Below are 18,167 nucleotides of genomic sequence, written 5' to 3' on the forward strand. Positions count from 1 at the left end.
GGGTTTGAACCACCAGCCTTCTGGTTAGCAGTCAAATGCCTTAGGTGCTGTGCCACCAATCCCAAAGCGTCCACAAAAAAACTTCTAGAGCTAGTATACACATTAGCAAAATTGTAGAGTATAAGGTTAACTTATACAAAAATAAATTGATTTTCTATACACTAGCAACGAAATATCTGAAAGGGAAATTAGAGAAACAGCTCCATTTTCAGCAGTATCTAAAAGAATAAAATACCTAGGAACAAATCTAATCAGGGACATGAAAGACTTACACGATGAAAACTATAAAACACTGTTGAAAGAGATTAAAGAGGACTAGAATAAACGGAAAGATGTTTCACATTCATGGACTGGAACACTTAATATTGTTAAGCTGTCAATGCTATTCATAGAGATCTATAGATTCATGTAATCTCAATTAAAATTCCAAAAACCTTTACAGATATGGAAAAGACAATCCTCAGCTTTATGTGGAATGATAAGAGGCCCCAAATAGCTAAAGCAATGTCGAAAGAAAAGAACAAAGTAGGAGGACACACACTTCTTGATTTTTAAATACACTATACAGCTACAGTAATCAAAACAGCCTAGTACTGGTATAACAATAGACACACAGGACAATGGAATAGAACTGAAAGTCCAGAAGTAAACTCATACATCTATGGTCAACTGAATTTTGACAAGAGTGCTAAGTCCATTTAATGGGGAAAGAAGAGTCTCTTCAATAAATGGTGCTGGGAAAGTTGCATTCCCACATGCAGAAAAATAAAACAGGATCCACGCCTCACATCACACACAAAAACAAATTCAAAATGAATTAAGGAGCTAAATGTGCAAACTAAAACTATAAAATTATTAGAAGAATAATTAGGGGCAATACTTTTTAACAATCAGGCCTAGCTTTTTAAACACTGGGTTATCTAATAAAACAAAACAAAACAAAAGCACAACTAGAAAAAGACAAAACAGATAAATAGGACCTCATAAAAATTTTAAAACTTTTGTTCATCAAAAGATTTACCAAAAAAGTGCAAAGACAAGCTATCAATTGGAGAATACTTTTGGAAACCATATGTCCAACAAGAACCTAACAACTAAAATATATATGAGACTTCAACAACTTAACAATAGAAAGATTGATAACTCAATTATAAAATGAGCAAAGGACTTCGAATAGACATTTCACCAAAGACATTCAACTGGCCACCAAACACATGAAAATGTCATCAGAGAGATAAAAATCAAAATCACGCGATACCATTTCACCCCCAGTAGGATGGTACACAGGGTCAACTATGAGTTGGAGCCGACTTGACGGTACCTAAAAACAACAACAAAGATGGCTAAGATAAAAATAAATAAATAACAATAATAATTTTTAAAAAACTGAAAATAACAAATGTTAACAAGGATGTGAGGACACTGGAACTCTTACCCATTGCTGAGTTCAGGAGGAATGGGAGAGGGATGAAAAGTAGAGCAGATGGCATTTTTAGGGCAGTGAAACTATTCTGGATGATACTATAATGATGTCATGCATTTGACAAAACCCATAGACCTCTACAACACAGAATGAACCCTAATATAAACTCTGGGCTTTTATTATTAATAATATATCAATAAAAAACAAAACCCACTGCTATCAATTCCAACTCATAAGGAATTAGAACAGAGTAGAACTATAGGACAGACCCTATAGGACAGAGTAGAACTGCCTCGTGGGGTTCCCAACACTGTAAATCTTTAGAGATGTGTTTTGGTGACTTGTGCCACTCTAACAGAAGATACCACAAATGGAATGGCTGAACAAACTGAAGTTTATTCTCTTACAGCTTTGGAGGCTAGAAGTCCGAGTTCCAAATGCCAGGCTCTAGGGGCTGGGTAAAAGCCCCTCGACCTTGGGCTTCAGCTCTACCTCTTGCTCCTGGCTCACTGAAGCTAAAGGCATCTCTTCCCTCAGGCAGCTGCTGGCTGCTGAGGCTAACAAGCACAATGTTGACAAATAAAATGGTACAGTCCCGATATTACCAAATCACATGGCAGGCCACTGATTCAAGTCCTATTAACAGTCCCAAGATCGGCAGACCACATTGCAGGCTGCTGAATAACGACTTAGCTATGTGCAGGATTCAAGCGTGCTAAAAGTTGGAGACCTTCCTCAAAGTTGCTTCTTATATTCTGGAAGCAGACCATATCCCTAAAGCAGCTACTCAGCTGCTCCAGTAGATTCCACCATGGAGTTAATTACCAAGCTCACCATGGGGAACAACTGTAAATCTTTACAGAAGTGTTTTGGTGACTTGTGCCACTCTAACAGAAGATACCACAAATGGGATGGCTTAACAAACGGAAGTTTATTTTCTTACAGTTTTGGAGGCTAGAAGTGCCTAGCCACTCAAAACCAGGCTCAACCAAGTTGACACATAACCTTAACTACCACAAGAAGCAAGTTGCCTCATCTTTCTCCCAGGGAGCAGCTGGTGAGTTCGAACCACTGACCTTCCGTTTAGCAGCCCAATGTTTTAACCACAGCCACCAGAGCTCTTATTATATCAATATAATACATCAACTGAAATAAAGATGCCACCAATGGAAAATGTTAATAATAAAAGAAACTGGGAGTGAGGAGGCAGGGGAGTATATGGGAACTCTCTGTACTTTATGCTCAAGTTTTTCATAAAAATGCTCTAAAAAAAGGTGTATTAATTTAAAAAAAATTAAGGCAAACTAAAAAGTTGGAGAAGAGTTATGCTATACATACATTTGACAAAGGACTTACTCAGAATAAACTCCTACAACAAATCAGTACAAAAAAAGCAGACAACCCAAGGAAAACATTGGAAGCAAGAAAAAGGTTTCTAGATGCTGGGTGGTGATTACATATTTAAACATATTTGTAAAAATTCACTTAGTTGTACTTAAGATCTGTGTATGTTACTATATGTATGTTATATAATAAAAATAAGTTAAAAATAAATAAACTCATGTAGGAAGGATTCAAATCAGATACAAGAATTTCCAGATAGTGGAATAATTTCAAATAGCATTAGTAAGAGAGACATTGAATTTCTGTGTTCCGAGTTATTTTTTTAATAGAATATATTTTTCTCTTATTTATGATGTTGAAAACAACCTTGAAAAGTAGAATAGTATCCCAGACCCTCGTTCTCCTAAGAGACCTACAGTCAAGGGATATAAGACAGTCTGTTTTTCTTTTTACCATGAACTTTTAGCAAATTTATAGCCTAAAAAAAGCTTGGTGATCATTAAGGTTCTATCTAACTTTGCCACTAAAAATTCGCTTTCCTCCCTTGTTGAAGGTTCACCTAGTTGCCATTAGTGTGTGGTAGTAGCTGTTTTTATGCCTTGTCCACCTTGTTGTTAGCTACCACAGCATCAGCCCTGATACTGCAATGGCCTGACTCATGTCAACCCCACGCACAATGGAATGAGACCATTGTGATACATGGTCCTTACTGGCTGATTATTCCGAAGTAAATCACCAGACCTTTATTCCTACTCTGTCTCATTCTGGGAGTTCTACTGTTCAGCATCATAGTGACTCCCAACCTTCCACTGGCAGACAGGTGGTCATTCTGTTTAAGGTACCCTAGCTAGGAATCAAACCTTGGTCTCTAGTACGAAGGCAAGAATTCTATCACTGAACCTCCACTGCCCTACTCTGTCTACCTTAAAGCATGTCAAAATGTCTTACAGTTTTCATACCCTTTTATTTTGACATGTTCCCACATATTTGCTAGCTGTAATCACATTAAACACCATTCTATCTAGACTCTCTGTTCAAATACAGTGAACCAGCATGGATCCTGGGCAAGTGGCTATCTGTGGACATATCTGGGGGCTTGTGTGTTACATGTGTGGATGTACATACACACATACACACATACATGCACTTATTGCTTAGCTTTATTTCCAGAAGAATCTCAGGTAGCTTATAAGGAAATAAAATCAACAGAAAGGAAGAAAGGATCTTAAAGCAGGTTTTATAATTTTTCCCAGCTGAGGCTATATAGCAATCTTAATCATGTCCAGCTCTGTAGCTCTGGGACACCACTTCCTTGACAGAGGAGAACAAGCTGATGATCCACAGGAGCCTTACTCAAGCCATGAACTTACTGCTCACTTATCACCTTTATGGGTTGAACTGTCTGAAATAACATTTGATTAATACAGTAGGACCTTATCACTCACCAAGGATCATAAACATGTCTTGGGTCCTTATTTCCAAAGACCCTCAAGTTTTTCAACCAGAGTCCTCATGATGTATATAGAAATGAACACTAGTTCTACAAGTTATAACCAAGCATTGAGCAAAATTCTAACCAAAGCTACTTAGGGGAAGAACTTTAATTAAATCTTAAGTTTATACCCTAACAGCAAGACCTGAATATCTCTTTTCCCCACAGGAAGCAAATGAGGACCAAGTGTTCAAAAGACCTCAAAGCTAATGAATGTTAGCCACCTTTGGAGAAGGCAGACCAAGGACAGCAGACAAAGAGCAGAGGCCACAGTATATTTTCCACAAAGACACTGATGCTGAGACAGTAACTCAGAAAGGATTCTATTAGAAATAGTCCACTAAAGAACAGGAGGAAGAAGACTCCATTGCACTGTCCACAGGATTCTGTTATTTCCCCTGCAACACCTCTGGGTTCCTCTCTCACTCAGTTTGCAGTTTGCATTTTCAGATTCCATTTCTACCAACCAGGTGAAACACCCATAGCTGATGCACTCTATACAAACACAAAACAAACAACCACTGCTGTGCAGTCGGATCTGACTCATAGCGACCCCTCCTCGGGTTTCTGAGGCATTATCACTACAGAAGTAGATTGATTGCCCAATCTTCCTTCTGAGGAGTGGCTAGTGGGTTTGAACCGCTAGCCTGCTGGCTAGCACTCAAATGCCTTAGACACTACGCCACCAGAGCTCCTGATGCACTCTGTAGGCATCTTTATAATTCAGCACTCGATCTTAGCTTTTGTTTGGGAGGAATATCAAGGAATCACTGATCCAGATCACTCTGTGTTCTGATAAATGCCAACCCTTATTTATTTTCTCAATAGTTTCCGAAATTCATATAACTCATACTTACTGGCCACAATCAGTTCTAAATGATATAAAGACTAACTATTGTTGGAGAGAATTGCTTTTAATTATCTTGGCCTGCCAGGAAGGGCTAAGAGGAAGCTTTTTCTTGGTACCTTCCTATCTTGTATTCAGCATCTTTCTTCCCTTGACAGGTGTTCAGGAGAGTGTTGGCATTTCAATAAGGAACTATAGACAATTCCACACCTTCACTGCATGGAAAAATAAACCTTTAACATGTGATTCTGCACACTGAATGCTGTGTGTGTGTGTGTGTGTGTGCATGTGTAAGCATGCATGCACAAGTATTCTTCTATTTTATTTTTTTATTTAAATTTTTATTGTGATTTGGGTGAAAGTTTACAGAGCAAATTCACTTTCCATACAGCAGTTCGTATACACTTTGTCTCATGACATTGATTGCAATCTCCCATAATGCAACAGCTCCCCACCCACTTCCTCCTCATAGTTACTTCTTCCTTGTGTCCTTCCCTTCCACGCACTCCTGCCCCCCAGCTATCTCCCTGTGTATACACAACCCTTCTATTCTCCCATGACTGATCTCTCCAAGGAGTGTATCTACCTAATATAATGTTCAGTTCATATTCATATGCCTCTCTTTTGTTTCGCTGGAAGCCACAAGAGTGGGTTCAATTGCAGACATGAAGGGCAGCGAGGGGCCATAGTCTCAGGGGCACATGTATTCTTCTAATCTGTTCTGAGTCATGGTTTCCACATAAAGCACTTAAACCACCTTCTCGAAACACCACTTCTCCAAAGCACCTTTCCAGCTCATGGTAAAGCCATTTCCCAGCTCATGAGTTGGGGAGGTGGGGAAAGAGAAATTAAGAGCTCTAAAATGTTCATCTTTTGAAAAGCTCTAGTCTCCTGGGAAACAGTCAGAAATAACTATCTTGGATGAGGATCAGCATTTGATCAAGTTATTATCACCCACAGTAGCTCTCCCTCCAAAATCAAAAATTAACACTATTGTTTTGGCAACAGGTCCTCCAACAGGGAATGGTTTAAACATTCTTTTACGTTGTATCCAAAGTATAAAGGAGCCTAGTGGTGCAATGAGTAAGCGCTTAGCTGCTAACTCAAAGTCTGGAGGTTCAAATCCACCCAGCGGCTCTGTGGGAGAAAGACCTGACAGTCTGCTCCTGTAAAGATTACAGCCTGGAAAACCCTATGGAGCCGTTCTGCTGTGTCATATGGGATTGCTATGACTCAAAAATCAACTTGGTGGCACCTCACAACCACAGTTTGTATACAAAGTATAGACAAAAAGGGCAGCATTTGCCCCAAAACAAAGCTCAGAAGGCAGGAGGGGGCAGGAAAAAGGACAAATGGAAACAGGGAATCCAGGGAGGAATTGGGAAGACTGCTGTTACATTGAATGAAGTGCAATTAATGTTAAAAATTTAAAAAAAGAAAATAGTGTAGCCAAGTGTCCAACACAGCCGGAGTAATCACTCTACTTATAGAGGTAAGCTGTTATCATGCTCTGGTGACATAAATTTTGTACAACACTACTCAGGCAGTGGACAGTGCCAAACCCACCCACCACTAACTGAACACTAGATGGCATGCCTTTAAAAATATATATATATACCAGGAAAAGAAGAAAGATTATTACTTTTCCTAAGTTATCAAACACTTTCAAATTCTTCCATGTTCAACATACAAATAAAGCCTGTTAATTATTCATGCTGGATCAATCAAAACTCTTGATGTCAAAGATCTGCTGATTCAGGCCTTCCCTGAATGAATTGGTCTACCTTCAGGGCTCCATGTTCCTTTATTACTACCTCAAATAAAGGAACATTAAATAGGCTTCCAAGACAATTGGGTGATGTGAGTTCACACCTTCAAACTTACATCTTTTTTGAATAGTACTATAAAAGTACTTGGGAGCTCTGGTAGCATAGTGCCTAAGGGACTTCACTGCTAACCAGAAGGCTGGCGGTTCAAACCCACCAGCCACTCCTCGGAAGGAAGGTTGGGTAATCTACTTTCGTAGTGATACCACCTCGGCAATCCAAAGAGGGGTCGCTATGAGTCAGACTCGATGGCACATAACAACATAAAAGTACTTTGGAAGAGTAATTAAAGACAAAAAATAAAATGCTAGAAGTCAGAAGGAAAAAAAAAGAAGCCACTTATAGAAGTGCTCTAATTTGAATACCCCTCCCTTAAAGCAGTAAATGTTCAGAATTGTCAGAGTCTAGCTTTAATCCAACAAAATAAATAAATAAAAACCAAAGTTGTTACTGCAGTGTTGATTCTGACTCACGCAACTCCAAGTGTGTCAGAGTAATTGCCCCCACAGGGTTTCCAATAGCTGGTTTTTCAGAAGTAAGCCTTTCCTCCGAAGCACCTCTGGGTAAACTCAAACGGCCAACCAACCCTTCAATTAGCAGTGACAGCATTAACCTTTTGTACTACCCAGGAACTCCTTGCAGCCTGCAAATTCAAGTATTGTCTCCTCGACTAGATTGAAAGCTCCTAGAGAACACAGATGGTGTCTCCTCCTTGTTCTTGACCTAGTACAAGGCTAAGCATTCAGAGGACACTTGTTCAGGCACAAGCCTGAACAAACAGAAGAGCCAGAATTCATCAGTGAAACCAAGGAACAGACACCATTTTTTTTTTTTCCTTTTAAATTAATACACCTAATCTAGACTGGAGTCCTTGGGTGGCACAAACAGAAAAGTGCTTTACTACGAGCCAAAAGGCTGGTGGCTCAAACCTACCAGAGGCACCTTGGAAGACAGGACTGGCAATTTGTTTCTAAAAGGTCACAGACCTGAACACCCTATGAAGATGGACACATGGGGTCTCCATGAGTCACAAGAGACTCGAAGGCAACTAACAACAACAACAAATCTAGACTACCAAAGAGTGCTCACTTAGTAGGATGCCTCTATCATGTTCCTACTGCTTCGAAGGACACACTCTTATTTTATTCAGAGCATCGACATAATAAAGCCTAGCAACAAACATGTACTCTCTTCATGTCTTTAAAAGAGCTGCATAAGAATAATTAAGGAATCTTAGGCCACCCTAGGGAGCTCTGGTAGCATAGTGGCTAAGGCACTTGACTGCTAACCAGAAGGCTGGCGATTCAAATCCACTAGCCACTCCTCAGAAGGAAGATGAGGCAATCTACTTCCATAGTGATACTGCCTCAGAAACCCAAGGAGGGGTCACTATGAGTTGGGTCCAACTCAACGGCACATAACAACAACAACAACAACAGGCCACCCTAAGGTTTAGCCACCCCTACAACAAGAATATAATGAATACCTGTTACACTGAATTTGGGATGTGCCTGGCAGTCTTTTTTGATTTCAAAGTGCTTAAGCTCATTAGTTATCAGATACCACGTCCAATCCCTTGTTCAGACTCACGCATGCTATATAATTGAGTTCAATAGACATATTTAACAATAAAGTAGGCATTGGCCCCACAGAAAATTAGGTGTCCTTGAAGAATGCATTAACTAACTCAAGAAGAAAGGAAAGGGAGAAAATTTCACACATTTCTAATTACGCATTGGAAGGCAAACTAGACTAAATCCAACCAAACTTCTGGACATAATGGTGTCACAGTTCAGCAACTGCCCTAATGTTCCAAGGAATGCTATACAATAAGCTTTAGATTCATCTACTGATAAATAAATCACTTGATAAACATTTACTTACTGAGCACCTAGTGTGTGCCAGTTGTACTGGCTGCTGCTGCCAAGGACAAACCCAGTTCCTGCCCTCAGAGCTCACAATCTAGATTATTGAATTTCATTTGAAAATACAAATGACATACTTTTTATTCCCCTGGAATCTCAAATTATCAGCAGTATTTTTTTAATCATTCATTCTAGAAATGATTTTAATGCCACTTTAGTCCTGCTCCTAACACTGAGCACCCAAATCTTCATCCTTTACTGTGACTTTCCCAAACCTCACTACTGTCTGAGTGTTTAAGAGAGAGGAAAAGAAGAATTTGCAATCATTGAAAGCCCACTGCCTGCCAGCCACTACACAAAGTAAAAATAAAGCAATTTATTTATTCCTCCCACAAGTCTTGGAAGTAGGCATTAGTATCTCTTCCCATTGTTGACAAGACTGAGGCTCAGAGGGAATAAGGAAACAAGAACAAAACTTAACTTCAAGACTGGGTTTACTGGATGTAGAGGATGTAGAGTAATTGAAACTTTTGTACATTGCTGATAGGATTGTAAAATGGTATAGCTGCTGTGTAAAACAGATTGGCAGTTCCTCAAAAAAAAATAAACACACAATTGCCATGTGAATTAGCAATTGCATTGCTAGATATATATGAAAGCAAGATCTCAAATACATTCTTACACGCCAATGTTCATTGAAGCATCATTCACAATAGCCAACAGGTGGTGTCTATTAGCAGATGAATGATTAAACAAAATATGGGAAATTCATAATGGAATATTATTCATCCATAAAATGAAATGAAGTCCTAATACATGCTATGACATGGATGAACCTTGAAAACATCCTGAGTGAAATAAGTCAGCCCCAAATGGACAATTACTGTATGATCCCACTTAATAGGAAATATCTACAATAGGCAAATGCAGAAAGAGCAAAGTTTACTAGTGGTTACCAGGGCCCGGGGGCAGAAGCAAATGAGTAATTATTGCTTAAGGGATACAAGTTTTTGTTTGAAGTGACAGAAAAAAAACTGGATATAGTTGGTAGTGATAGTAGCAGAACATGGTGAGTATAATTAATGTCACTGAATTATATCTTTGCTGTTGTTAGATGCCGTCCAGTCAGCGCTGACTCATAGCCACCCTAAGTACAACAGAATGAGACACTTGCCCGGTCCTGCACCAACCTCATTCACAATTCTAGCTATATCTGAGCCCACCACTGCAGCCAGTATGTCAATCTATCTTGTTGAGGATCTTCTCCCTCTTTGCTGACCCTCCACTTTACCAAGCATGATATCCTTCTCCAGGGAATGGTCCCTTCTGACACCATGACCAAAGCAAGTGAGACGAAGTTTGGCCATTTTCACTTCCAAGGAACATTCTGGTTGCACTTCATCCAGGACAGATTTGTTCATTCTTCTGGCAGTCCATGGTACTTTCAGTATTCTCTGCCAACACCAAAACTCAAAAGCATCAACTCTTCTTTGGTTCTCTTTATTCATTGTCCAGCTTTCACATGCCTATGAGGCAATTGAAAATACCATGGCTTAGGTTAGTCTTCAAAGACTTAGTCTTCAAAGAGACATCTTTGCTCTTCAGTATTTTAGAGGTCTTTTGCAGTAAATTTGCTCAGTGTGATACATTGTCTGATTTCTTGACTTCTGCTTCCATTGGTGTTGACTGTAGAACTAAGTAACATGAAATCTTTCACAATCTCAGTTTTTTCTCCATTTATTGTGATGCTGCTTATTGGTTCAGTTGTGAGGATTTTCATTTTCTTTATGTTGATGTGTAATCCATATTGAAGACTCTTACACATCTTCTACAATTTTCAATCTTCATCAGTAAGTGTTTCAAATCAGTCTCACTTTCAGCAAGCAAAGTTGTGTTGTCTGCGTATTGCAGGTTGTTAAAGAGTCATGGGTATACTGCATGGTTTAAAATCACGAAGGGAGTGCATCAGGATTGTATCCTTTCACCATACTTATGCAGTCTGTATGCTGAGCAAATAATCCGAGAAGCTGGACTATATGAAGAAAAACGTGGTATCAGGATTGGAGGAAGAATCATTAACAACCTGAGATGAGATATGCAGATGATACAACTTTGCTTGCTGAAAGTGAGGATGACTTAAGGCACCTACTGATGAAGGTTGAGGAATACAGTCTGCAGTATGGATTATGTGTCAATATAAAGAAAACAAAAATCCTCACAACTGGACCAATGAGCAGCATCACAATAAATGGAGAGAAGATTGAGGTTGTCAAGGAATTCACGTTGCTTGGTTCTACAATCGATGCCAACGGAAGCAGCAGTCAGGACATTAGACGACGTGTAGCATTGGGAAAGTCAACTGCGAAGGAACTGTTTCAAGTGCTGAGGAGCAAGGATATCTCCTTGAGGACTAAGGTGTGCCTGACACAAGCCATGATATTTCCAATCGCCTCGTATGCATGTGAGAGCTGGACAATGAATAAGGAAGACCGAAGAAGAGTTGATGCTTTTGAGTTGTGGTGCTGGCGAAGAATGCTGAAAGTACCATGGACTGCTAAAAGAACTAACAGATCTGTCCTGGAGGAAGTGCAGCCAGAATGCTCCTTGGAAGCAAGAATGGCCAGACTTCATCTCACCTATTTTGATCATGTTGTAAGAAGGAACCATTCCCTGGAGAAAGATGTCATGCTTGGTAGGGTAGAGTGTCAACAAAAGAGGGGGAGGCCTTCAACAAGATGGATTGACATGGTGGCTGCGATGATGGGCTCAAGTATAGCAGGGATTGTGGGGCTGGCGCGGGATCGGGCAGTGTTTCGTTCTGCTGTCCATGGGGTCGCTATGAGTCGGAAATGACTCGACGGCACTTAACAACAACAACAACAAAGAGTCTTCCTTCAATCCTGATGCCACATTCTTCTTCATATAGTCCAGATTCTCAGATTATTTGCTCAGCATACACACTGCATAAGTATGGGGAAAGGATACAATCCTGATGCACTCCCTTTGTGATTTTAAACCATGCAGTATACCCTTGCTCTGTTCAAATGGCAACTTCCTGGTCTATGTACACGTTCCTCATGAGCACAATTAAACATTCCAGAATTCTCTTTCTTCCCAGTGTTATCCATAATTTGTTATGATCCACACAGTTGAGTGCTTTTGCATAGTCAATAAAACACAAATAAACATCTTTCTGGTATTCTTTGCTTTCAGCCAAGATCTATCTGACATCAGCAATGATATCACTTGTTCCACGTCCTCTTCTCAATCCAGCTTTCATTTCTGGAAGTTCCCTGTCAATATACTGCTGTAACCACTTTTGAATTATCTTCAGCCACCATTTACTTGCATGTGATATTAATGATATTGTTCCACAAGTTCCACATTCTGTTGGATCACTTTTCTTCGAAATGGGTACAAATATGGATCTCTTCCAGTCAGTTGGCCAGGTAGCTGTCTTTCAAATTTCTTGGCATGGACAAGTAAGTGACTCCAATGCAGCATATCCATTTGTTGAAACATTTCAATGAGTATTCCATCAATTCCTGGAGCCTTGTTTTTCTCCAATTCCTTCAGGGCAGTTTCAACTTCTTCCTTCAATACCATTGGTTCTTAACTATATGCCACCTTCTGAAATAGATGAACAGTGACCAATTCTTTTTGGTACAGTTACTCTGTGTATTCCTTCCACCTTCTTTTGATGCTTCCTGCATTCAATATTTTGCCCATAAAAAAACCACCCAAAAAATGAAACTCACTGCTGTCAAGTCAATTCAACTCATAGTGACTCTTCCTTGGGTTTCCGAGGTGGTATCTCTACAGAAGTAGATTCCCCAGTCTTCCTTCCAAGGAGTGGCTGGTGGGTTTAAACTGCCAGCCTTCTGGTTAGCAATGAAATGCCTTAGGCACTATGCCACCAGAGCTCCCATACAATCTTTCAATATTGAAACTCTAAGCTTGAATTTTTTCTTCAGTTCTTTCAGCTTGAAAAATGCCAACCATGTTCTTCCCTTTTGGTTTTCTAACTCCAGGTCTTCACACATTTCATTATAACAATTGACTTTGTCGTCTCAAGCTGCTCTTTGAAATCTTCTGTTCAGCTCTTTTATCTTGTCATTTCTTCCATTTGCTTTAGCTACTCTCCATTCAAGAGCAAGTTTCAGAGTCTCTTCAGACAAACCTTTTGGTCTTTTTTTTCCTCTCCCGTCTTTTAAACAAACTTTTGCTTTCTTCACGGATGATGTTCTTGATGTCATCCTACAATTCATCTGGTTTTCAGTCACTCATGTTCAATGTGTCAAATCTATTCTTCAGATGGTCTCTAAATTCAGGTGGGGTATAATCAAAGTCATATTTTGGCTCTTGTGGGTTTAATTGTCTTCAGCTTCAACTTGAACTTGCATATGAGCAATTGATGGTCTGTTCCAGTCAGCTCCTGGCCTTGTTTTGGCTGAAGAGAGATTCTCCATCACCTCTTTTCATGGATGTAGTTGATGTGATCCTTGTGTATTCCATCTGGTGAAATCCAGGTGTATAGCTGTCATTTATGTTGTTGAAAAAAGGTATTTGCAATTAATAAGTCATTGGTCTTGCAAAATTCTATCATGCGATCTCTGGCATCATTTCTATCATCAAGATCATATTTTCCAACTACCAATGATTCTTCTTTGTTTCCAACTTGTGCATTCCAGTCACCAGGAATTAACAGTATATCTGGATTGCACATTTGGTTGACTTCAGACTGCAGAAATTGGTAAAAAAAATCTTCAATTTCCTCGTCTTTGGCTTTGGTTGTTGGTGAGTAAATGTGAATAATAGTAGTATTAATTGGTCTTCCTCGGAGGCGTATGGACATTATCCTATCACTGACAGCACTGTACTTTAGGATAGATCTTGAAACATTCTTTGTGACAATGAATGACACACCATTCCTCTTCAATTTGTCATTCTCGGCATAGATCATATGGTTGTCTGATTCAAAATGGCCAAAACCATTACATTTCAGCTCACTAATGCCTAGAATATTGATCTTTATGTGTTCCATTTCATTTCTGACAACTTCCAATTTCCTAGATTCATACTTTGTACATTCCACGTTCTGATTATTAATGGATGTTTGCAGCTGTTTCTTCCCATTTTGAGTCATGCAACATCAGCAAATGGAGGTCGCAAAAGGTCTACTCCTTCCACATCATTAAGGTTGACTCTACTTTGAGGAGGCAGCTTTTCTTCAGTTCTATTTTGAGTGCCTTCTGACCTGAGGGGCTCATCTTCTGGCACTATATCAGACAACGTTTCAGGGCTTTTCATAAAGTTGTCTAGTTTACATGAGACAGTGTTTCACTGTTATTCATAAAGTTTTCACTGGCCAGTACTTTGAGAAGTGGATGGCCTCTTCCTTCTTCTGGAAGCTCCACTGAAACCTGTCCACTATGGGTGACCCTGCTGGTATTTGAAATACCAGTGGCATAGCCTCCAGCCTCACAGCAACACGCAAGCCTTCACTGTATGACAAATTGACAGACAAGTGGTAAAATTATATCCTCAATAACAGTTAAAATGGCAAACTTTTCCTTCCATGCTGTAGTACATGCCAGAATTTCATTTCTCTTTATGTCTGAATAATATTTGGCTGTGTTATATATATATATTGCCACAATAAAATTTAAAAACAAAACAAAAAGTGGTTTCCTGATGCCAAAAGCCTGCAGGCTCATCCAGGCTCCCAGTCAAGCAGCCCACATGCAACACACTGTGGGTTAGACAACACAGTTGACATCCTGGCTAGTTGTTTACTGGCTGTGTGGACTCAGCTGCTTTGAGCCTAAGCCTCAATGTCATCGTGTGTACAATGATGATATAGTACTTACCTGTTAGAATAGCTATGAGGATTCTGACATGCCTAGCACACAAGTATTAAAAAAACATCACACTAGTGATGATGAAGATGCTAACAATGACCTCATTAAGATTAAAAAAAAGAAAATAATCATTTGAACTTATATCTATAACTCTTCCTGTAGACAGCTGCAAATGCTCACTAACAGCAAACTTGCAACAGATATCTCAACGCCCTAGGGTGACTTGGGCTTGCAAGATTTACAATATTTTTGCTTTGTCCGTGAGGATTTTTTAAACAGATGCTTTCTTTATAATTGCATTTGGATCTGGTTTGCTCAAACATGCCTTCAGAAGGAACTGTGAAAACCAAGAAGTTTAAGACACCAGAGGGCAAGGTGAATACCCTAAGAGTGTATGATCCCCAGAAGCAGATGCTAGTTTATAGGTATCCTATGACCTCTGAGAAAAATAGGTGTTATCCTATTGCAATCCCACTGACCGATGCATTTAGCTTATCAAGGAACTGATTTGGGAAGAAGGAACTAAATCTAATTTAAAAGACCTCAATTGTGCTTATTATTTATCTAGACAGCCCATAGATGCCATGACTGCATAATTCAACTACATGCTCTATTGAGGTCTCAGGAAATGACTGGGGTTTTCAAGGCAGTTTAAACAAAACATAACAATTCCCCATACAGAATGTCCACTCCCAACTGTCTTTTCCTAGGTGTCTTAAACTCCTTCTCAGGTAAAGCCACTCAGCACACAGTTCGAAGAAGGCAAGGGAATACTCTGTTAAGTCACTTACAAATGAGGTAGATGAAGCTTACAGAGAGCTAATAACTTGTCAGAAGATCCCACCACTTTTCAGAGTTGAAATGAATGATGGCAACAGAGTCCACATCTCCCACCCTCTGGTCTAGGTTTAGCCCACTGAACACTAACCATGAGATCACCCAAATTCACAGAAGACCAGAATTCTGGGAACTAACACCTGAGGCAGCCATAGTTGAGGATGGGAGTTAAATACTCCAAACTGAGAAAATGTGACTGAGAGAGGTTAGAACTCGGGCAATGGAGCGAGGTAGACAGGGAAAGGAAAGGAAGTTCTGAACCAACTGACCCACACACATATTGTGTGTCCTTGCGGAGTTGTCCTTGCTGCCCACTGTGATGGTTAATTATATGGGTTAACTTGGCTGGGCTATAATGCCCAGCTGTATGGTCGAACACTAGTCTAGGTATCACTGTGAAGGTGTTTGTAGATGCAATTAACATTTACAATCAGATGATCTTTAAGTGAAAGAGTTTAGCCTTGACAATGTGAGTGGGCCTCATCCAATCAGTTGAAGACCTTAAGAGCAAAAACTGATTTCAAGAAGGAACTGTAACAGAAATTCTGCCTGAGTTTCCAGCTTGCTGGCCTGCCCTACAGATTTCAGACTTGCCAGCCCTGCAATCATGAGTCAATTTCTCAAAATATTTTTTTTTTCTCTCCTTCTCTCTCAACACACGCACACAAATCTAAAACAACCAAACGCACTGCCATCAAGTCAGATCCACCTCATAGAGACCCCTCCTTGGGTTTTTGAGGCAGTATCGCTATGGAAGTAGATTGCCCCATCTTCCTTCTGAGGAGTGGCTGGCAGGTTTGAACTGCCAGCCTTCTGGTTAGCAGTCAAATGCCTTACGCACTATGCCCCAGAGCTCCTACACACACACACACACACACACACACACACACACACACACACCCTGTTGGTTCTGTTCCTCCAGAGAACCCTGGATGATACAGCTACTAACATATAACACTTCCCAGAGATGCAGGCAATATCACTTGGACATTGAAGGTCTGATGCCTACCCCTTTCTTTGACATATGTTCTGTACCCCTTGCCCTCCTGGCTTAGTATTAGAATTCCTTTCCCTCCCTTTTCTACTTATGCTACCACTCTACATTCATACAGATTCCCATTGTTCTATTAGCAACTTTATAATGGATCCCAAATCAGCCTTGAGTTTTATACACTTGAAATCATGTAAGTTAGGTATCAGTTCCATGATAAATCAAAGTAGCACTCCATCAATATTGATATCTATAATAAGTTTGTTTTTATAAAAAAAAAATTCATATCTTACATTGGCATGTTCCTGCCCATTATTCAAAAACATAATTATTTTTTGGCCTCAGGTTTACAGATGACTTGCTAGATGCAGTTCAGTCCCAGGCTGCATGTTACTTCACTTTACTGCTTTTACGACACCAGCCCTTTCCTACTCACTTCTGAGAACTTGGGAACCTCAGAGGCATGGGTCATAAGACACCACACCCACCTTTGTCCAAACATAAGCGTGGACTTGGTCTCAGCCTCATTGAAGACAGAAGGAGAACAGCAAATGACAATGGTGGTTCGACAGTTTCCACCCAGCGAGTCCTGAAGAATCCGAGTCATCTTACTGTCCCGGTACGGTACGTGTGTTTTCTGTTCAGGAAAAGAAAGCAAAGTCTTGATTTTGACAGCCCATCCAAAACAGAAACACAGAGGCAAGCAAGTCAGTGACAGAGACACAGGTAAAATAGGAATCTGTGGCCAAATCTTTAGACCCTGCCCAAGTTCAGAATGTCTATCCCATGACCCCGGTCACTGGAAATTAATGTCATCATTCACACATTTCAGGGGACCGGATCTCCCAGCAAGCAGACGTCCACAGCCAGGATTCCCTCTGTCCCTTTCCAAATGGGAAAAATATTGATTTGGCAAACATTGTTATATCTATATTTCTACAACAACAACAAAAATATCTGGAATGTGTGACATAAACTGTGACCCAAAAGAAAACTTCACACAATATTGTTTAATAGGTGGGAACAGAATCACTTACTGTCCCTTCTGCCAAGGCAGAGATCACATTTCCAAGAGCAGACAAAGACTTATTGATATTTTTAGCTTCATCGAGAACAGCTCCCTCAGCACCAGTTTTGCTGACCTACCAGAGAGAAGAGAAAGCAGTAGGTACATGGGACAACAGAAGCACATTTTATACAATACAAGGTAATAGGAAGGCAAAGGGAGAGTCTTCCTGGGATGCAAGTAAAAAGAAGAGTAATTAAGAGCCATGTTGACAAAATCATCTCTTGTGCATGAGGCTGGGGACCGGTTCTCTCATCATTTTCCTCTCAATTAGGTTTTTGGGGAATGGCTGAAATGCCTCATGTGGTGGAACTGCAGATGCTTCCCCCGGAGACATCCATCGAGGAAAACCAGGCTCGAAAAGTGACGTCAGCATGGATCGGCAGGGGTCCTGAGAGACTTGACTACAGTCTCCACACTGGAAGGTACCCAGAGGGAAGTGTTAAGAGAAAACACTGTCCTGAGTCACAAAGGATGGATATATTGGGAAAGTGTAAATTACAAGTTCCAAATTCAGGCAAAGGACAACAGGTGGGAGGGAATATTGTCCTGATTCTCTGTTCCTTCCCTACTTACTATTCCCTGTTATGGATTGAATTATCGTTGTTGTTGTTG

At 40.1% G+C, this 18,167-nt stretch overlaps 1 protein-coding gene across 1 annotated transcript in view; it reads right to left on the reverse strand.

The window, feature by feature from the left end:
• The window catches only part of KIF5C (kinesin family member 5C), a 213,192-nt gene that overhangs the window by 80,219 nt on the left and 114,806 nt on the right, over nt 1-18,167 (reverse strand). Inside the window, exons 9-10 of the mRNA XM_007934941.2 lie at nt 17,524-17,628; nt 16,975-17,123 (exon numbers count right to left, since the gene is read on the reverse strand). Of these exons, the coding sequence (XP_007933132.1) occupies nt 16,975-17,123; nt 17,524-17,628 (254 nt within the window). The remainder of the gene's footprint in view (nt 1-16,974; nt 17,124-17,523; nt 17,629-18,167) is intronic.

Source organism: Orycteropus afer, unplaced genomic scaffold, assembly GCF_000298275.1.
Source record: "Orycteropus afer afer isolate SDZICR_OR568_19922 unplaced genomic scaffold, OryAfe1.0 scaffold00023, whole genome shotgun sequence".
Lineage (NCBI taxonomy): Eukaryota > Metazoa > Chordata > Mammalia > Tubulidentata > Orycteropodidae > Orycteropus > Orycteropus afer.